The sequence below is a fragment of the Numida meleagris genome, chromosome 3 (assembly GCF_002078875.1).
Source record: "Numida meleagris isolate 19003 breed g44 Domestic line chromosome 3, NumMel1.0, whole genome shotgun sequence".
Taxonomy (NCBI): domain Eukaryota; kingdom Metazoa; phylum Chordata; class Aves; order Galliformes; family Numididae; genus Numida; species Numida meleagris.
Genome location: NC_034411.1, coordinates 108,564,561 through 108,586,517, shown reverse-complemented (window position 1 = coordinate 108,586,517; position 21,957 = coordinate 108,564,561). Strand labels below are relative to the sequence as shown.

General features: G+C 46.6%; 1 protein-coding gene across 1 annotated transcript; it reads left to right on the top strand.

The window, feature by feature from the left end:
- EFHC1 (EF-hand domain containing 1) lies at window positions 3,663-21,008 on the top strand. The gene is made up of 11 exons (XM_021390695.1): window positions 3,663-3,813; window positions 8,531-8,752; window positions 10,242-10,529; window positions 12,348-12,497; window positions 13,703-13,895; window positions 14,190-14,410; window positions 15,468-15,608; window positions 16,717-16,930; window positions 17,180-17,327; window positions 18,160-18,376; window positions 20,363-21,008. The coding sequence occupies exons 1-11, from the start codon at window positions 3,751-3,753 to the stop codon at window positions 20,432-20,434; spliced, it is 1,929 nt and encodes a 642-aa protein (XP_021246370.1). The 5' UTR covers window positions 3,663-3,750; the 3' UTR covers window positions 20,435-21,008.

Below are 21,957 nucleotides of genomic sequence, written 5' to 3'. Positions count from 1 at the left end.
TGATTGGTGTGGTGTGAAGTTCCCAAATGCACAAATACAGAAAGTTATGAATCATTAGGAAGAAAGTTTGGCCTTTCAGTAGGAGTGGACAGTAATTATAACAATAATTAACAATAGGATGTGGTTTTAGCTGTCAAGGCACCTTCCAGGTTTCATAGTAACTGTGATAGTTACTATTTTCTCACCTACCTTCCTTTAGATTAAAGCTATTTCCGCTTGTCCTATCACTTCAATCCCTGACAGAGTCCATCTCCGTGTTAATCTTTCAAGGTTTTTTTTCCCACTTTTAAGTACCTGAAGGTGGCTATACGCTCTTCTTCTCAGCCTTCTCTTCTCCAGGCTGAACACTGCCAACTCTCAGCTTGTCTCTGTAGCAGAGGGGTTCCAGACTCTGAGCATCCTCGTGGCTCCAACAGCTCCAGGCCCTTCGCTCATCAGCTCTGTCCATCACTCCCTCACTGGGTTGTTGGTAACTCTCTCTCTCCCATCACTCCCGATTTAAAGCCCTCCTTACCAGTGGGATCACATGCAATCACATACATACCCCATCCCTAGGATATACATCGGTGTGAATATCACTCCCCTAAGAAGTCTGCGCATTTTCCTTCTATTAGCACGATACGAGTAATTTCAATCATTATTTCTTAGTATCATATGCAGAGCAATATGATATTGCGTATGATCTGCACAATTGTGCTTCCACCCAGCAGAGGGCGAGATGCCTTCACCTCGGTGGCTGCCGAGGCCCCAGTGCCACGAAAGCACAGCCTCCAGGCTCTGCTGGAGCTCTGCAGACAGGCTTAGGAAAAAATGCTCCCACTCAAGCGGGCGTGCAGCCAGCCCTGCAAAGAGATGCATTTCCGAGCCAGGGATGTGCTCTGCAAACGTCTCGCCCTCTGCGCAAGTGACAGGGATTTTGCCAGACGAGTTAGGCCAAGGTTTTATGTTTCCATGAAGTAAAAACTGAAGAAGAATGGGACAAAATACCAAAATGGAACAACAGGGCTGTTAACCTTCTTAACAAGAAGCAAAAATAGAGGCTTGTGGTATGCTGCTTGGCAGTGCTGCTTTAGGGAACACATTTACTACATGCCCTTTACTATTTGATTTTACGCATAGAAATCCTTGATGCCTGGAAAGCTACGGACAGTTATTAGCAAAAGAGGGAATGGGCTTATCCCAAGCAGATGAAGTCAAATGCAAAACATACAAGAGCTTCCAAGTCAGAGGAACAAAGCATTTTGCTCTGCTCACTTCACGTGTTGCAGAGGAGAGAATGAGAGAGAAGCTATGATCTCAAGCACCTGATATTGCAGCAGATATTCTGAGTTACTTCAGAAGAGGTTCTTTTACCCCAAGGCAATCTTTGCCTGTTTTTATCCTTGCAGATCTCTGGGAACATGAGGTAGAGTATTAGCAAGCAGCTCCAAATGAGATATTTCCTTCTTTCTTTTGTTAAGCAGCTGTTGAAGCTGCTCTCTGCAACTAGGTCAGGGGAAGAATGCTTCCCCATGTTGCTTGCTGCTCCCTCTGACTCCAGAGAGAGAACTAGGGCCTCAGCATGAAAATTAGGATTGAAAATACCTGAAATATAAGGGATTAAGCCACCTGCTGGGTCTTAAACTCTGCAGCTGTCCTCAGTGATATCTTATTTGTCCTGTCGTCGTTTGCTTTGTTCTGGTTGAAGGTAAGATCTACTCTCAATCAAAATCAGTTCCTCGAGCTATGAGGCAAAGAGCACTAAGCTCATCCTTTAGCAGCACCCTAACATACCTTTATCAAATATTTGTCCTTTGGAGCTGGAGAGAGAGATGGTGTGAGGAAAAAAGGAAAAAAATCCAAGTGTGCAGTGGGACAAATGCTGGATATGACAACAAAGCAGTGTAGAAAGCAGTGTGGGAGAGCAGTCTGATTTATGAATCCCTGATTTCACCAGGGTTGTGGGTATCACATTTCAGCCTACTGCCGGCAAGCCTGTGCTTCAAAGTGTTTTTTAACAAACCCTTTGTAAGTAGTCCTTGGATCCCTCAGAGCACAGATAGGGCATACTGAAACATTGCCCATTCCTGTAGCGTGGGGATTCACAGGTTGGGCTTTTTATTGCCATACATTACAGCGGTGTAAATACACGTAACAGCACAGCCTTTCTTCCAAAATACATGGGCTTTAAGCAGATAAAGAGCTAGGAAATCTTGATACAGGAAACACTGATCCTTTTGCTTTTTAGGAGTACAGTTGTAGAGATACAAGAGGCTAACGAGGCTTGTCTTAACCTTGGCAAGACTGATTTGCACGTACAGAAGTTGGTGTCAGAGATGCCCCTTTCTTCCATGGCTTTCCTAAATTGTACTTTTTTCATCACCATCTGCCTTCACACACTCAGGGAAACTGAAGTGTTCCGATCCTATCCCTGCTCATGTCTGGAGCCTAAGCTTCTCCTTTGTGACCCTGCAAAAATCTCATGGCCTCACTTTGCTTTAGTCCCCTTCTCATGCAAACTGTGGGATTGCAGCTCTCCTGCCCCACTGCAAGCTGTGCATAAGGAGCACTTTGCCACACAGCCTTGTAAAAAAAGCTGCTGTCACTATCTTACTGAGTAACACATGGCCCAAGGAGGCAAGTTTCCTTCCCTGAGGAAGGTACTGGTCCTTGTTGTGCTCAGGACACCTGCTGAATGGTGTTTGGAAACCACACCAGGAGAAATCAGGTTGCTTAGGCCCCGACACCCACATCCAAGCCGGTTCCACACTGGCTGCTTGCTGCTTTCAGCCCTGCATGGCCTTCAAGTTATTATTTCCCTTTCTGAGCTCGTCAGACGCCTTTATCTCTCCCCGCTGCTTTTTGTCTCTCCGGCTGTGTTTCTCTCTGCTTGACTTCTGCTTACAAACTCTCAGATCCTGCTGCCTGCCCTTGAATCACAGCCTGCTCTGTCCTGTACACCAACGATAAAGACACCAAAGAGAAGAAACACAAAACCCTCTTTTCTCCATGGTGATTGATGTGACTCTTTTTATCTGTTACATTTAGGAGCGACTTTTCCACAGGAACTTTCCCTTTGACGGCCTTCCTGCTTTCTTTTTGCTGCTTCCTATACATGAAAAATCACCTAGAGGGGAACTGTGTCAGTGTTACAACCCACTATTTCACAGATAATATATATATATATATATATATGTAACAGACAGTAGATCAGCACTATCACTTCTCTTATTGAAGTATTTTGAGCACTCAGGTACAGATCGGCCCCTCCACAACTCCTCCCATGAGGAGGGCACGCTGCCCACAGCCCGTTCTGGAGACAGGGAGGCTTTAGTCCCCCACGCACAGACAACCCCAGCTGCGAGGAGCCGGGTGAGGGCCTAGTTTAGGCACGCTCCATTTACACCGCGGGATGCAGCAGAGCCTCGGCTGGACGTGAGGGGACGGTGGGCAGCGCGAGGAACATGGCTGCGGCCTGCAACAGGCCGAAGGACGCTCAAACGAGAGAAATACGAGGGGGAACACCTTTCACGGCCCCAGGGCAGCTGCTTTTGCACACAACGTGGGCGGTGGCACCTGAGGCCCAGCCCCGCAGAGCGCTCGGTCAGGCCAAGGCCGCTCCCGCCCTCCCGTTGCCACGGCAACCCCTCTCCCTTTCGCTCAGTGCGCAGGCGCGGAGAGCCGGGGAGGCTCAGCACGCATGCGCCTTCCGCGGAGTGAGCATGCGCAGTGACCGCGTCTGGTGGTTGCTGTGGAGACGGCGTCGCCGCCATGAGCTCGGAGCCGAGGCCGGGCCTGCCCTTCCTCCCGGGCTACGCCTTCAGGGACCCCATGGTGAGCTCAGCCCCCTGATCAGCCCAGCTCCCGGGAACCCACGGCATCGGTGCCTCAGCCCCCGGCCGTCTGGGGTACCCCCAGTCCCCACCTGGTCTTGCAGGTAGCCCCGCAGAAGAAGCCCTGTGAGCTGGGCCTCTGCACACCCCATCTACTCCGGGGACCTGTCAGTGACCCGTGTCCGTCTGGTTCCCTCGGGAAGCCTGGTGTCCCTGAGCACACTCCCAGGGAACCTGGTACTCCCTCAGGCCCTCCTTTAACTCCCCAGGAGACCTGGTATCTCCAAATTCACCTTCTACCTCCTCAGAGGTATGTCCTAGTCGGCCTGCTGATTGCCCAGACCACCTACTAATCCCCACAAGAGATCGAGTACCTCCTCAATTAACCTAAAATCCTTGGAGGAACTGGTATCCTGTGAATACCTTACGCCTCAACTCACCTGACACCCCTCAGGATATCCATCAAAGTGACTCTCAAGGGACTTGATACTCTGTAAACTCACCCAAGGGAACTGATAACCACTGAACTCTTTTCCTAGGGAACCTGGCGTTTCCCAAAGCCAACAGCTACCTCCTGAACTCACTCCTTGGGGACTTGAACTCTCTGAACCCACCTGCTCCCCCTGACCTCACCCACAGGAGCTCCCTGAGCTCTGCCAATGCGATTTAAAGTCTGTTCCCAGAGAAGCAGGTGTGGCTGAGCCCAGCCTCTAAAAGCCTTAGTGCTTTTAAATTCATTCCCAAGAACCCTTTGCATCTTGCACCCATCTGATATCCCCTGAAACTCTCCTGACAGCTTTGGAGAGTAAGGTTTCCCAAAACAGAACCACTATCTATCTGCAAACTTAACCCTGGGAGTTCTTGTATCCCTGATTCCATTCTTTAGTTGCCCTTCCAATTTGTATGATAACCAAAGGGAAGCAGTACTCCAAAACTCACTTTATAAGCAGGCAGACCACTGTTTCTCTAAACCACCTCAGTTTTCTCAAAGGGACGTGTTCTGAACCCACTTCTCATTCTGATACTGCCCTGAACCAGGACCCTACAGTCACCTGATGCTTCCATAAATGCCTTCCTTGTATTCTCTGGAGAACTTAATCCTTGGTAGACCATATGGGTCTGATGCTTTGGAACCTGAGAGCTGAGAGTCTCTTCAGAGAACTGGTATCCCTCCACTGAACTGATACCATCGCAGCCTTCAGGATTCTCAGGGAAGTGAGACTTCTCAGCTGTACTCACATTCCTTGGGAGAAGTAGCCTCATCCTCTGCATTTGAATAGATACCTAAACAAGGAAGCAACCTTTCCTTTTCCCCCACTCCCAATGGTCCACATGATGAGGATCTGATAACCCCAAATCCTGCTAGTATCCTCTTGCGAAAGCAGTACCACAGATGAAAATTGATACTCCCTGAGTTCCTTCCAGTACTGTTTTGGAGCAGCTGACAACTCTGCACTTCCTTCTCCACTGGGAGTTAATATCTCAGGTCTTGACACTGTTACTCATCTTCAACTCAGTGCTACTATAATGGCAGTTTGAGAAAGCAATGTCCTTGAATTTTCCTGACTGCTTCACTCAGAAGCAATGCTTGCAGACTTCAGTAGGAAACGGATACACCCGGGCATGCCTGACGTCTTCCTGAAGCTTAATAGCTTTAAGAATGGACTCCTCCATTTCCACAGGGCTCAGTACTCCAAGTACAGACCCTTCTTCCACTGCTTCCTCCCAGTATCTGGAAAGGCCTCAGTAAGTTCTGGTATTGCAGGATAAGGAACATCATGCACTTGCATGTGAACCTTTGTCATGAGGCATGCTCCACTGCAGAACAAACAAACGAACAAAAACTTGGGGCAATACTCCACGTCTTTGATTTTGCTGTTAAAAACTGACCCTTCCAGAGCAAGCCCTTCCATGTCTTCCTGATACCTCTTGTAGACCATTCTCCACAAAACAAAGACCATTTTACCAACCCAGTCCTCACTTTGGGATCTCATAGGGTAAACTTTCTCAAGGAATGCTGAGCCCTGTTGCAGGTCAGTCAAAGTTGTTCTTCTCATATCACTCACAGAGCCTCTTAACTTCCAACGTACCAATCCTAGTGGTGCCTTCCAGCACAAACAGTCACACTGTTTTCTAAGTCAGTGACGACTGAGTTTTCAACAGTAAATGGAGTCATTCACTCATAACAAATACTCTCAATCGTGCAGTTATAAAGGTTATCTCAGCATTATTCTCAGTAACGACTTGGAAATTTACAATGCAAATCTCTGCCCCTAGCAAAATATTATTTTTTCTATCAGCAAAACCCCACCTGGTTTAGTCATGTGAATGCTTCTACTGACATCAGTGGCACTGTGTGCGGAAGAAACACCCACAGGAGTTAGCAGAGCAGATTGTTATTTTAAAATAACTGGAAGTATTGCCCTATTGATGATGTTTAAGGAGATCTGGACTCAGAAATGTCTTTGCACTGTTCCTCAGAATGAGCCACAGTGAGTGCTATCACCTCTGTGTTCCAGCCTACAAAATGGCCATCATGATACTTGTTTTCCACGTGAATTTTCATAGAATCATAGAATGGCCTGGGTTGAAAAGGACCTCAAAGATCATTGAGTTTCAACCCCCCTGCTGAGTGCAGGGCTGCCAATCACTAGACCACGCTGCCCAGAGCCACATCCAGCCTGGCCTTGAATGCCTCCAGGGACGGGGCATCCACAGCCTCCTTGGGCAACCTGTTTTGAGACGTGCTGTAAAAAACCTCTGCATTCAGATAAGATAATGTAGTTAGTTATTGGTTAGTGTTCAGATACACCCTAAGGAACTGAGACCCTCGGAAGAGAAGCAGCATTTGTATGAAGCTCTATAGACATGGCAAGAAACTTAATTCAGTGGTATTTCTCTGATACGGGCTGGCAGCAACCGAGATTAGGAGTTTACATTCTGGGTTTTCCCTTTCAGTTTTGCATTACTCACCTGATACTGTGAGATGTAGCCTGGCATTCGTGCCCTTAAAAGCCTGTATGCTTCTGACAAGCATGGATGCTGTCAATTTAAGGACAAACTTCTTGGTTTTCCTTGACTGTTTTTCCCACAGCTTTCCCTTGGTATTTATTGAACAGGAAGGAATGGCAATCCTGTGGCAGGGCTGCTGCTTATGAAACATTCTGTTAACATGTCTCCAGTAAACTCTCCTGTTTTCACCTGAACGTGTTTTCCTAACTGCATTGCAGATGCGTAGTACCAGCTCAGAGAGAAATCAGGCAATTACGTGAAATTCAACTGGGGCCTTGAAGGTATAAATAAGATTAGAGGCTTAACCATGGGGGGCGAGGGAGGGGGAGGAGGAGAAGTGGTTCACATGCCTGAGGTTGGACTGACTGCAAGTCTAGGTCTGGCAAAGGAGCTGAAGCCTTTTCCTTCAGCGCTAGAAATGCCTGCAATTCTGTTTGATTTGGCAAAACGCAAGGTAAAGGCAGCGACTTTATCATAGAATTATAAAATGCTTTGGGTTGGAAGGGACCCTTAAGATCATCCAGTTCCAACCCCCTGCTGTAGGCAGGGACACTTCTTTCTAGACCAGGTTGCTCACAGCCCCATCCAGCCTGGCCTGGAATGCTTCCACGGAGGGGACAGTGCTTCCAAGGAGGGGGCATGATCATGGACTCGCAGTTTCTCCTGCTTTCCTTGCAACAAATGCCGAAAGCCTAGCAGGACCAGCTGGCCACATGTTGTTCCAAATGCTTTCGGCAGCAGATGTGAGCTGTACTGCAAGCTGAGTAGCCTCCTGCCAGTCAAGTCCAATCCTCCTCTTCAGCAGGGAAGAACACAACTGGGCAGACAGAGCTGGCGTCCTGCTCACAGCTTTGATACTTTCTTGTGTGCCCTTAAGCAAAGCGGGACCTTCCTGTGGCATCTGGATAATTATTTTGCTTGAAGAACGGCTTGGTAGCTGACATGAAGCAGATAGCGAAGACAGGAAAGGGCTCTAAGAAGGTCAAAACCAAGAATAAACCAACAAAGCTAAAAATAACAGGAGAATCCTATCACCAACCTCATACAGTGCTCACATAAACAGAATTCTCTTTGTCATAACGGGTTCCTCATGGATCTGCTATAGGGCCTTACTCTGTGATTGTGGGGTTTTTTTACATGCAGACCCTTACATTAGTTTTTGGGAGAGGTGTTGGAACAACAGATGCGCTTTGGTGTGTTTCCTAATTTCAGTTCTGTAAGCATGATGCACCCTTGACTTAACAAGGGAAATCCTGTGAAATCCCCAGGAGAGATTTAACAAAACAGCAACAGAAAACGCAGAAAGGTGCACAGCTATCCTCATGCAATAGTCAAGGGAGCACCGTAGGGCATAACAGAGTGAGATCCCCCGGAGCTTTGCACTGCTGTAGCGCAGAGTAGGGCACAAAGGGTTTGTGAGATAAATACTTGGGCAGATCAAGTGCAGTTGCCCCATTCTGGACACTGAGGCTTGTAATAAGCTTGTGCCAGCACAGAGATTTGAGCTGACTCTGATGCTTTGTTCCTCCAGTCACTTACTGTTTATTCAGCCTTCTTGATCGAAGCGTAAGTGACTGCTGCAGTGGGTTACAATAAATCACTGTGGAGGCATTCTGGATATCAAACTCTCACTGTTTTTCTGTGCTTTCAGGAGCAATGTCTACTAAGTGCATGTAGGATTTTAACAGCTGGATTTTCCTCCACAGAAAACATCCTTTCATCGCTCACAGACACTGGGCTACAAAAATGGGTTTGCCTTTTCTCGGCTGCCAACAGTGGGGAGCGGCGGGGAGCGACTGTATGTGAATCAGCCTTCTCAAGCTGAATTAGATGAATTATCCTACACAGGACCGACGCTGACCTATGGGCAAGCCAAGAAGGCTCCTCCTTCAGGCTTCATTCCAGCACACGTGGCTTTTGACAAAAAGGTATAAAGAAGTTTATTCCAGGAATATCGGCTGGCCAAGTTCGGAGACATAAACAGTCAGCTCCAGGGTTCATGGGACAGCGTACAGCAGTTTTCAGATGCCATAGCCCTTAGTCAGAGACAGCTGAACCCCAGTCTGAAAGAGGCTTTCTTTGCTCAGGAGGAGGATTATAATACATAAACGATGTAAGACATTCCCCACGAGTTAGGCCGGAGCATTTCCAGCAGGAGTTTGAAAAGAAATTTGATTAATTCTGAAAAGCTTCAGTTTATAACCACTGCCCTGTAAAACACAGCCTGCCCTCCTGCATTTCCAAAAGTGTATTGAGGTTGTGACTGAGCTTAAATTGTTAAGCCTCTCTGCAGTGGAGTCCCTGCTAGACTGTCTAGCTTTGGTCTATCTATTTATGCTTGTGCTTGTCACCACAGCGTGTTAGAGCCTGCTGCTCCAGCTGTACTTACTTCCTGCATTACATCTTGGTGATCCTATCAGACTAGGAGGTGGCTCTGTGTCTGCAGTCCTGAGCTGACACTCACTTTTAAACGTGCTGGTTGCACAGACTGCAGCTGCAGCCAGAGCAGTCCCTGCAGAGTGTGCAAGGCTCAGCAGTCCTGAGCACATGCAGGGGTTGCACCCTGCCAGGCAGGTCTGGAAAGGCAGACCACCTGGGAGACAGTGTGGGGGACAGATGTGCTGTGTTAATTACTGCTTCAGGGGCCATTCTTTCAGGGTAACGTAGATGTTTCTATTGTAATGTCAGATATTTCCCTGTCCCTTCATTCAAACCGTAGTAGTAGCTACTTGATTACACAGGTCAGTGGGCTGATGTAGGCTGGGTATGCAAGGCTTGATTAGCCACCTACGTCCTCTTAGGAGCAATGAATGCTCTTGGAAGGAGTATTCCTCGTGCTTCTTTCATTCACAGGACCGTGAATGACTGGCTTTTGGCAGGGTATGCAGTGTGCATTTCCTCTGTGTCCTGATTTCTTTCCTTGTTTCTCCACCACAGATTGGCTCTTCCTGCCTGTGCTGGATAGATGTGAGTTCAGATGAACCATACAGGTCCTAAAAACCACAAACGTCATCGAACTCTTAACTAAAATCACCAGATCATTTTGCAGACCCTTGTTCAGGGATACTATTAAAGAAAGTCAGATATGTCTGTAAAGTAGATTACTGACAGTAACCAAGCACTCAGTTAGTAGGTAAAACAGTAGATGATCATGAATAAAAGAAAGTGCTGTATTTATTACAAAAGTCTTGTGCCTACCAAACTTAGAAAAGGCAAATGTAGATAAAAGCCCTCATGAAGCCTCCACCATCGGTCATAGGTTAGGCTAACAGCTGGCTTTGATGATTTTATAGATCACAGTCCAGTAATTTTGCACTGCCAAAGCCCATTGCAAATACATTCTTTGGATTAACAGACTAATTGTGGTGTTCAAATTGTTTCTTTCTCTCTCCCTCTGGGATCTTGCCCCCCTGGCAGATTTTGAAGTTTGATGCCTATTTCCAGGAAGATGTTCCTCTCTCTGCAGAAGAGCATTACCGTATTCGCCAAGTGGGTATCTATTACTACTTGGAAGACGACAGCATATCTGTCATAGAGCCTGTTGTGAAGAACTCCGGTATTCGTCAAGGCAAACTTATCAGACGTCATCGTGTGCCCAAGAATGACCAGGGGGATCATTACCACTGGAAGGATCTGAATCGGGGCATCAACATCACCATGTACGGCAGGACGTACCGCATCGTTGACTGTGACCCATTCACACAGGTGAGTTCCTTGTATGGAGAAACTGATGTGAAGAATCCCAGCGCTCGCAGGGGGCAAGATCTGATAGAGTGTAGTCTGGTATTCTGCATCTGTAGCTTTCACACTGAGATTGCTTGTGATCTTCCATTTTGCATTTTGTAGAGACTTCTTTCCTCAGAACAATAGGTATTTCAAGGCACGATATTTGCAGAGAGCACAGTTGCTGTTCAGTACTTTTGCACCATTCTCTGTCCTGAAGACTGCACCCTACAGTACAAATTCTAAGGTTGTTTCTGTGTTAAGAGAGTTGGTCTAAGCTCATTTCTATGTGTACAACAGTTTAGCTGCTTAGAGTACTGATGAACCATTGTGCATAATGTGAGAGAAATTACTGATCTTAACTGTTTTCCAGCTTAATGCTCCTCTTCTAAGAAGAGGGGATAGGAATGCTGTCAATAACTTAGCACTCATCTACAACAAACCAGAATAATAGGCATAGTCAGTGGATTTAGAATCATAATATAAACTGACCTAAGCCTGCTTATTCATTGCCTGTTTTTTATTTCTAGCTATTTACGTACCGGTAAATTAAATCACAACAATACAGTAACTAATAGTAACATATACCAATGTACTGGTATTCTGTTAGATTGTCCCCAGTGCAACCTGGGTCCTGGCCAATCACTATTCTTTCAACCAATTCCCGGGATCAGTTCAAAAGTTAGAGCACTCCAGGGACCATTCCCGATAGATGAGTTCCATGCAGCCAACTTGTCCTGGAGGCTGAGTGAGTTTAGATGCAGGCTGTTCCTTGCCAGTTGGCCTCAGTGCCCAGGAATGTTCCCAATCACGTAATATGTTAGTACATATGTATTTGCTGAGCGCATGTGGGACCTTCTCTGCTGGAACTAGATGACTGTTAAAGTCAGTTGACATCAGACGAAGAGCTGGTTCTCCTGCTAATGTTGGTTATTTAATGGAAAGCATGGTGTGAGCTACGTGGGCCTACATCTCAAGGCCACCAGTCTATTTATCATCAACTGGCATGCTCTAGACCAGAGCCTGAAAATGTAAACCTGCCCTGTGATCTCACGTGCCCCTTGGAGATGTTTGCACAGGTGCTTCCCAAGCTGAATATTTCCACAGGCCACATCCCAAGGCCAAACAGGGAAGAAGTCCATTGACTTCTGAGGTTGTTTTGAGTGACTGAGGTGAATGCAGAAGTAATACCCTAGAGTTTGTTTATGCATCTAAGGTAAGTCAAAAATCCCTTTATAAACAAACAGATTGTCCTCTTTCTGTGGGAAATGTGCTCCTCCTGGCAGATGAACTAGAGCTGCTACTCTGGACACGTATCCTCCTGGTCAGAGGGGACTGGTGTGGGTCACACAAACGTCCAGTCTCTGACAGAATGGAGAACACTGAATCTTGCAAATTCAGAGTGCCTACATCCATGGTTATGCACTAACGTAATCTTTTTGATTTACATAAAAGAGACCAACCTGATTGTTATCCTCCATTTAATGCCCCAAGGGCAAGGAAATCTGTACTCAGGTAAAATCGGACTTAGGATGTTGGGGGGCAGGGCTGCCTTGCATAATGGAAGGGCAGACAAAGCTGAAAAACAGCTTAAAAAGAAACATCTTAGTTGCCCCTTTGTATTTGCTATTGCAATGAACTGAAACCCCTGCAGCCTGGTGAGCTATGCAGAATGAATTTGCAGTGTTCTGGCAACACTCATCTCAGCCCATCTGTAATCCCTTATCTTCAGATATCTTCAGCTCATCTCTTATCTTCAGAACTCAAGTCAGCAATTAATCCCTCAGATGACTTTCCTAGGTATTCCTGGAGAGCCAAGGAATTGAACTGAACCCTCCAGAGAAAATGGTTTTTGATCCTTACATAGAACTGCGTCAGATGCCCATGCGCATGTACATCACGCCATCAGACTTTGACCAGCTCAAACAGTTTCTGACTTATGACAAGCAGGTGAGTGATCTGGCAACAATCACCTACATGTGTCATAGAAACCTGGATCTTGTGAGCGCAAGATTCATTCTAAAAGATCTCAGTCCACTGGACAGATTCCAAATTTGCTCCTTTGTTGGCGTTTGTGAGAAAATATTTTATCTTTTTATTCACGTTTGTGCCTGTAAACAGTCCTTCCTTGGACTGCAGAGCCCATTCTAAAGATCCTCCATTTCTTTCTCTCTGTTGTGATGACATAGGTTACCTGCCTTGGGAAGATAGCAGACTAGGCCAGATGTTACAGTTCTATTACAAATGGGAATGCTACATTCACACGTTTTTCCCCAAAACATTGAAGCCTGGTGCTAGAGCAAACAGCTTCAGACAAACACAAATGCCAGTTGCTCTGCGTTCTCCCTCCACACACAGTTGGCTAACACTCTTCTCCCTACTCATCCTTCTTTTTTTATCATCCAACAACAGCGTAAGAAACACTATAGACTACCCTATAGTAGTAAGTAAAACAGGGCTCATTCCTGACTATCAAACAGTTCCTGGTCATCAGCTGGCTATTAGCACAGGCCAGGTTCACATCCAGTTGCTGTTTTGGCTATGGTCATCTTGTTTTGAGGAGGGCAAGCAGTCTTACTGTCTGGATGTAAGCTAGGCTATGCTTTCTATATTACTGATAGTTTAGCCTTAATGACTCAAGTCTGGGCTAGCTCCGTGACAGCTGTTGGGTTGCCTGTCAAGGAGCTGCGCCTTGGGGAACTCACGAGCTGTTCCACTGTGTGCAGCACTCCCAAAACAGTAGGTGATGGACTTGGAAGCATTGCAGTGTGAGGTGTTTGATTTCTGGGCCATTAAAACACGGTATTTCCAATAGACAGAAGTGAGATGGGGTCTGGAGTGAATGCAGTCTCCTCAGAACAACTACGGACATTCCCCTCTGCCTACCTCAGTATAAGATTGGTAAAAAATTGGCCACAAAACCTCAAAATTGGCCATGAAACCTTCAAAATGAGATTCTGCCTCACTTTACTAAGTTTCATTATAAAAATCCCAGTGCTCACAGTACAAGGGCTTGGTTCTTCTATACTTGGCAGAGAAGATTGCTGAGTTACTTCCGCTCACCCAGCCTATTTCAGCCAAAATCATTTGGACAAAACACTTAGTAATTCTAATCCATGTTTGTTTTTTTTCTGCCTGTTTTTTGTCCACCTCAGGTCCTTCGCTTCTACGCCACGTGGGATGACACGAACAGCATGTTTGGTGAGAATCGGCCTTACATCATCCATTACTACTTGGCAGATGACACAGTGGAGGTTCGGGAAGTCCACAAGCCCAACGATGGCAGAGACCCATTCCCAGTACTGATAAAACGCCAACGCTTGCCGAAAACCTTTGTGGACAAGAAAAGTAAGTTTAGAGCAGCCAGCACATCTGTCTGTGCTAAAGCACCTCGGTGGGTAGATGTAGATGTGGAAACTGTGGTAGAGGTGCATCAATTCGAGAGCTGCAGGTGTCATCAGTTTTTGGCCAAAGGACAATTTGTTCAGTGATCACAAAAGTCTTTATATTCTGGGAAGCAGAGCACTGCCAACAGCTCTCTTGAGATTTTTATCTAGCTTTCTTTTGTATCCCTTTTCACTGAGAAATATTAACATTTACCCGATTGCTTAGTTTTTTTTCCTTTTGCTCTCTTGTCCGTAGAGACCTTCCCAAGCTGTGTGCTGGAAATCTCTGATCAGGAGGTACTTGAGTGGTACACAGCTAAAGATTTTGCTGTTGGCAAACCTACCACCCTCCTTGGACGCACGTTCTTCATCTACGATTGCGATGAGTTCACACGTAACTTCTATCGTGACAAATTTGGTATTACAGACTTCCAGCCAGTGGAGATAAAGAAGAAACCACCTGAGGAAGTACCACAGGTACTGTAAGCAGTTTCCCAAAGGAAGGGGGGGGAAATCTGCAGTCCGTGTAAACTCTGGTAGTAAAGTATAAGTTCAACTTAGTAAGAGTTTCATCTTAAAGAAAAGAGCAAGTAAAAGAGAAAGTCAAAGAAATCTAAAGGTTAAAGAAAAGAGCAACTTGAGGAATCATAGATCCATTTGAGTTGGAAGGAGCCCTTAAAGGCCATCTAGTCCCACTCCCTGCAGTGCACAGGGACACCCACAGCTCCATCAGTGCTCAGAGCCCCCTCAGCCTGACCTTGGGTGTCTCTAAGGATGGGGCACCCACCACCTCTCTGGACAGCTTGTTCCAGTGCTTCACCACCCTTATTGTAAGAAACTTTTTCCTTATATCCAATCTGAATCTCCCCTCTTTTAGTTTGAAACCATTTCCCCTTGTCCTATCACAATAGACTCTGCTAAAGAGACTGTCCCCTTCTTTCTCAAAGCTCCCCTTGAGATACCGAAGGCCGCTCTCAGCTCTCCCTGGAGCCATCCCTTCTCCAGGCTGCACAGCCCCACGTCTCTCAGCCTGTGCTCATAGGAGAGGTGTTCCATCCCTTGGGTCATTTTTGGGGCCTGTCTCTGGACGTGCCCCAACAGGTCCACATCTCTCCTGCACTGAGGACTCTACAATGGGCTGCAGTACTCAAGGAAGGCAAGCCAAGGGTGGTCGTATTAATATGAAATTGAAAGTCAAAATGTCAGTTTTAAGTAATACAAAGGACAGAACTGGCACTCTGACTATGCCTATACTAGAAAATGACATAATATCAGGGTTTGTTTTCTGACTGAGAAGCGAACTGGCACGGTCTGGCTGCAGTCATACCACTGTCTTTCCAAACAGATGCTTTCATAGAATCATAAAACCATAGAATCAGCTAGGTTGGAAAAGACCTACAAGATCATCCAGTCCAACCATCCACCTACCACCAATAATCCCACTAAACCATGTGGCTTTCTTACAAGCTGTCTTGCAAACATTTTCTTGTTCTTTGTTTCAGCTCTTTCTACTTGATATCCCCTCTGGCTGCAGGTAATTCCTCCATATAATGGTTATGGCTTCCTTGAAGACTCCCTTCAGAACTGCTATTCTCTATTTCCAAAGCCTCCCCGGAAAGATATAATTAAAATGCTTGAGAATGACCACAAAGTGCTGCGATACCAGGTGGCCCTGGTAAGTCTTTCCCTTGATGATATTGTGCATGTAATCAGCTCACGTTGTAGAGTTAGAAGGATGGGAGGAACAGGCTGCTCAGACAAGGCCGGTAGCAAATGTTCTTCTGTGCTGGTGGGACAAGAGATGAAGAGCACCTGACCCTTAGGAGATCCCACTGGGTTATTGTGTGCTTGCTGTGACAATTAGTGGCACGCAAAGGTAGGAGAAAAAAAAAAAAAAAAGGAACAGCAAGGCCAGGCAGTGCAAAATAGATGTGCTGCAAAACCACAGCCATTTATGGAAAAACTCCCACTGACATCAGCACGTGACAGATGGCCCTAATTGAAACAGCACTGCAGCTGGGCTCTGTGCCTCTGCCTGCCTCCAGCTGCTGCCACAAGCGTGAGCTTGCTGCCTCTCTGCTGCTGGCTCCCAGCACCTGTCCTTCTCCAGGCTAGTCCCAGCTGCAGCAGTCAGCAAGGGGCTGTGCTAGTAGAGCAGCCAAGTGTCAGGGTAGAAGCAGGGGAGTCCGCAGGGATGATGCTTTCCACCCACAGCAATGGCGTTCAGGCTCTGGCCTTTGTGCCAGCTTTGCAGCTGGTTTATGCAAGGAACCTCTGGCACGTCTAGCAACAGCAATGGCATTTCCTGTGCTGCCTGGTGCCTGCCCTCTCCAAACACTCAGGGTGAATAGGGGCTGATTTCTTTTCCCTATCGTGCAGGAGTTCCTAAAGGTCACAGCTGATGAATTCAGATCAACTTCGTTTTAAACTAAGTAAGTAAACCCACTGGTGTGTCAGGGGAGTGTCTTCCTGTGAGTAAGAGCTGAAAGCAGCACCAACCCCTCTCAGGCAATCATTAGAATGAAATATTTAACTTTAAACTTTACAGCCAGCCTTCCTCTGCATGATGAGTCATTCCATATAGGATATTTCTTTCTCTGTCTGGAAACACTGGATACTCTTAGTCACTGCAGCCCAAATTCTGCTTCTGTTAGCCTGTCTAGAGCAAGTAACCTTTGAAATTCAGGTATTCAGTGCTGTTCAGGGCTTTGTTACCCTATGTCAGTGTATTTGCAGCGACGTGGTTCAAATGTTCTTTTCCAAAGCCACTACCTTTCCTCTAGGAATCGCCAAACCCTGTGGACGCAAAGCGTCGCTTCATCCTCTCTTATTTCCTCTCCAATGATATGATCAGCATCTACGAACCCCCGGTCCGTAACTCTGGCATCATTGGAGGCAAATTCTTAGGAAAGACCAGAGTTGCCAAACCAGGCTCTACTACAGAGAATGCTGTGTACTATGGGCCCTCTGACCTCACCATTGGTTCTACCATTGAAGGTAAGACCCAGTTTGGCTTGGTAATACTCTCTGAGCATTGACTTTCAGTACCTGAACTGTCATTTATTGCACAGACAGCATATATGCCTTCCTTCATTTGAAAGATCTGCACCTTCTGGATCTCACTGCTTTTCAGTTTCCAGATCACCTGCTGGTGTGAATTGATGTAACTCTTGTTATTGCGGCTGTGTGGACCTTAGACATAATCAGGAAAATAGATACATTCTTGCTTTAATACCTCTCCCACAGTGTTTGGCCACAGGTTTGTTATCACTGATGCTGATGAATATGTGCTCAATTATATGGAAAGCAATGCAGAGAGTTTTCCTGCAACCACACTACAGTCCATGAGGGATCATTTTCGTGCACGGCAGGTGGTGGAGGAGACTGCCAAAAGGTAAGCTTCAAAGGATGGCACGTGGAGCTAAGTGAGACTCAGGGCTGGCAACTAAGGGGACTTCCAGCAGCTTCCATGGGCTGCAGTTTGCTGTCTAATGGCTGCTCAGCTGATTATTCAGCTCCAAGGCTGTGTCTGAACAGATACAGTGGGAGGTCAAGTGTGTACAAGGTCATGTCATGGCTGTCGCTGACCCAAAAACCTTGTGGGACAGCTCTGGCTCAGCAGCAGAGACACCTTCAGGTCAATGAATGCAGTCATCTTTTTTCCAAAAGGGAGCAGTAAACTGTGATAGGTGCTGCTAACAGCATCTTCATGAGCCATCATCCAGTTGCAGACTCAGAGGAGAGTTGGTGGATTCATTTTCACATTTGCTCTCAGCCTGTCAGAGCCTGGACATCATCCCCTTTTTTAGCTGTCTGTCTGGACCCATTTTAGCTGACCCAGAAACAACCCTATAACCTCAAGACACCCTTTAGAGTCAGTTTGTAGTGTGGAAGTTCAGAGGCTCTGGTTGAAACTTGAGCTCCGTGTAGTTCCTGGGACCGTATGAAACACACAAGCAAACCCTCCTTGTCCCAAAATACTTGGTGCACAAGGCAAATGTCATGCAGAGGGAAAGCAATTTCCCTAATGTCCAACATCAGGACTTAGCTTCACCTCTAAGTCCAATCTGAGATGAGCTTGCCATAAAAAACAAACACCCCAGAAGCCTGCTGTGCATTCAGAATAAAGCCTGGCCAGCCATGGGCGGCAGCCAGCACACAAGCATCACAGTAGGACTGCCAGAATTAACTTTACATGAAATTCTATTTTCTCTTTCCTTCTACAGCGACGTCCCCGCTCCAGGGACCAGCAAGCAGGAACTGGATGAACTAATTGCACGGGTTCAGGAAGAGCTGAAGCTCCATAACTACTTGAACTACAGCAGCATTCGGGAGGCATTACTTCGCTGTGACAAGGATGACTCTGGTTTCCTCAACAAAGCAAAATTTTTATCTGTTTGTGACAGCCTGAAGGTGCCGACCAGTGCCGTCCTTGTTAACAAGGTCAGAAGGAAGGGGTGCTGTGCATATTGAATTTCACCCCCCATAGGTGTTCTGAAAGATCTCTTTTACAAACCAACCCAATCCAAGCTGAACCAACAGCCATTCTGGCCTACAAAGGGGAACAGCTCCAAGAAAAGAGTGAAAGAATCCCAATTCAGACAGGGTTCTGAGCTGTTGGACCGAACCTTTCTCTTAAAGGAGGAGGTAATGATTCCTGTCCTTTACGTAATGCAGGTTGCCCCCAGTGTGAGCAGCCTAGTTTACAGCTGTTATGTGAAACCTGAAAGTGGCTGCTAGGTCAGGCCTTAGAGATGAGTGGAAGAGGAGATTGTAAATCATGGTGAAGATGAGGCATAGCCTACTGCAGAGCTACTGAGTGCCTGTTGTGACTTAGGCACACCTGGGCATGAGTAGAGATGACACTGAGATGCTCAGGGGATCACCCTTAGGAAAGCTTAGGCACACCGTGAAGTTAACAGCAACTGAATTGAAGATTTGAGAACTAAGTGCTGTACGAAGAAAAGAAATAATCATATCCATTACAAACTCATTCCACATTTGTCTGGCAGCCTGATGGTGCTGTGGGAAGTTAGCCTGTGATCCATCTTTCTGCAGGTTATAGCATTTGTGCCCATTTGCTGAAGTTCAGCAGGCCTACAGCTCACAAGGCAACTTAGCTTTCTTTGCTGCTGTATTTCAAGCCCCAGTGGCCATTGGGTTAACCCAACTGAAACAGAGCTTTGCTGGGCACGGTGAATGAAAGCAGCTGGAGATCAGTCTGCATAAGAGAAAACGTGAGAGAAACTGCAACGAAAAATTCCTGCAGAGGGGAGGGAGAATGCTTCCAGCAACATGACTGCCAAGGGTGCTCTCTTAGCATAAGGTGATAGACAATAGATTAGGGGCCAGTAAAGGCAGACTCAAACTTTAAAGAAACCTAGAAACCAGAGAGAGCCCCTGATAGAAAAACATATTCTAACACAGCCAACTGTGAGCATCACAGACATGGTTAGAAAAGTGCACATGCAGGTGATGTCTCTGAATGCACACTGAGTAAAGGCCTTTGGTCGATGCCCATCCTTGCTGTACCACAGTCCACTGGAGATCCCTTTGCCTTGAGGAGCTAGGTGGTGACTACTCTTCTCCCAATGAATGAAGTGGGGAGTCTGTGACAGCTGAGCTCAAACCTTGGCTTTGAATCTCCATCTCTCTTGAAATCTTAATAAGAATGTGCCCGGGGCCCGCAGGAGCATGACAGCACTGTAAATGAAACATACGGCAGATGGTTAACTACTGCCTGGCCTGGAGAGGAGCACAGCTGTCAGTCACACAAGAGCAAACCTAGTAAATCTGTCTCCAGGCGACAAGGGGAAGAAGAATCCTTTCAAGGATCTCTGATATTAGACCTTTTCCATCTCCCTGGGTGTCAGAAGGAGATTAGTTATGCAATTAAGGAAACAAAAGCTTTCTTTCTTCCCCTTAAGCATACAAAGGCTATAGCTCTGTAACACAAAGCAGGGTCAGGCGTGGATACCAGAACTGGCTCATTAGCAGGGCTGTCACTGAGCTCAATTATCTGTGTCTCCACTTGATGCCATGTGCACATACTGAAGAGACACCACCGAACAGTGCCTGTTGGGGTACGGGGCCTCCATCACTTTTCTGGCAGGGATTTCTGTGAGGTTTCTGTGAGATGTGCTGTGGCCTTTGCCAGTCTTTGACCACAGCTCGGTTTTTTGTGGCTCTGTTGTCACTCTGGTGACACTTAGAGGGCAATGATGATTCAACCCTAACACTTTAACTCTTGTCCTTGCATAGGTCAGTGTCATCTATAGGCACTCAAGGTTACCTGTGATTCAGGACTACAGAGGCAGTCTGCTCTTCTGCTTTGTCACATAGCGAGTACCTCTGGGCACTTTTCCCTACAAAAACATGTTTGCAGGTTCCTTCAACTCTTTCTGGCATTGCTTCTTTTCCCCCCCCCAGCTGATTGACCTGTGCTCCTGTGGAGATGACAAGATAAACTACCGTGACTTCCTTAGAGCCTTCCCCTTGTGATCTTCGCCTAGAAGCTGAAGCACAAGACCAGCAATAATTTCGGTAGCTGAGCTGACTGTAAGACACTGCACTTCAAAAAGAATGCTCTGCTTTTCACCTTTGCTTCTTTTCCTCTCCCCCTTCCCTCCTTACTAATTTCACCCACTCTTGGATAACTTTTTTACCTTCCCAAATTGCCCCTGCCGTTTTTGCTGCCACCAAACTCAACCTCGTAACTGCTGAATGAAACCCACCAGAAAAAAGAAAAATTTTGGAGAACCACAGCCAGCTTCTTCTATTGATCTCAACTTTTTAATGCAGTACAGCAAGGCTTGCTAGAGCTCAAGCCTGGAGTGACAAGCACCTTGATTTCATACAGAGTTGAAAGGGGCCTGCAGTGAAGACTGCCAGTTTAAATTTGTATTTGCATTGCAAGAAGACCTAAGAGCCCTGTCACAAACCATAATAAATGCACGCTTGCTAGTCTGACTGTATGCAAGTTATGCACGGCTGTTGTAAAAGTGTTAAAAAGTATGTTTTAAATAAATGTACCTCAATGCCTGGAATAGCTAAGGACTAAAGTAAGAAAAAAAAAACCACAAAGCCAGTTCTGATTCTGGCTTGACTTGAAATGGAGTAGTTTAGCCCTCACATATCTCATGGAAATTGCAGGGTCTGTACACAGATGTGCTGACAGCGGCTTTGCATTTTTGAACAAAGGGTTGGGAGAAAGGTTTTAGAACTGAGATTACATCTAAGCGCCATCTCATGCAGCCTGTCATCTTACAGGATGGATCCAACGAAAAGGAAAAACTAACCGTCGGCATAGCAATAGGGCTGCGACACTTCTTCTGCTCAGACTGCTCTTCTCTCCATGAAGGGAAACATGGCAGGAACCTTCTCAGCCCAGCTGCCACCTGCCAGGTATTGCCACTGAACACAGACGAAGGGCAGCTATGGCGCACACAGAGAACAAAGCCCTCTGGAACAAAATGCTTATTTAACTCAGCTTTTGTGCTGTGGGTTCCCACTTCCACTGCCTCCCCTTGTTCAGGGAAGGCCGCTGCTCTTCCCTTCTGGGCCCATTTTGTGCTGCTCTTCTCTCTGACTGAGAATTGTTCAAGCAATCTCAGGTCCACCTCAGATTTCAAAGCATGGCTTGGCGTTGCATGAGGTGCCTTCCAAGCAGCAGCTGAGAAAGGCTAACTTCTAACAGCCACCCTAATCAGCTTTTCCAGAGGCCGAGAACTTGCGGATGAAATTATGGGAGCTGCAGGCTGTAGAAAAGAAACTCAGAATTTGTTTTCTGCACACGCTACGAAGCTGTAACCCAATACTCAGCCAAACCATGCAGCATGCCCAGGGCCAGCTGCAGAAAGTATACAATTGAGCTCACCAGAAACTATGCACCTAAGCCACATCAGATGAATCATATCCTACAAATGCCCATATCTTCCACTCCCAGCAAGTGAGGCAGCCGCTGATAACTAACTCAGAAGCAGCTGCCTATGCTGTAGACATGGGAAATTCAAGAACATGAGCCC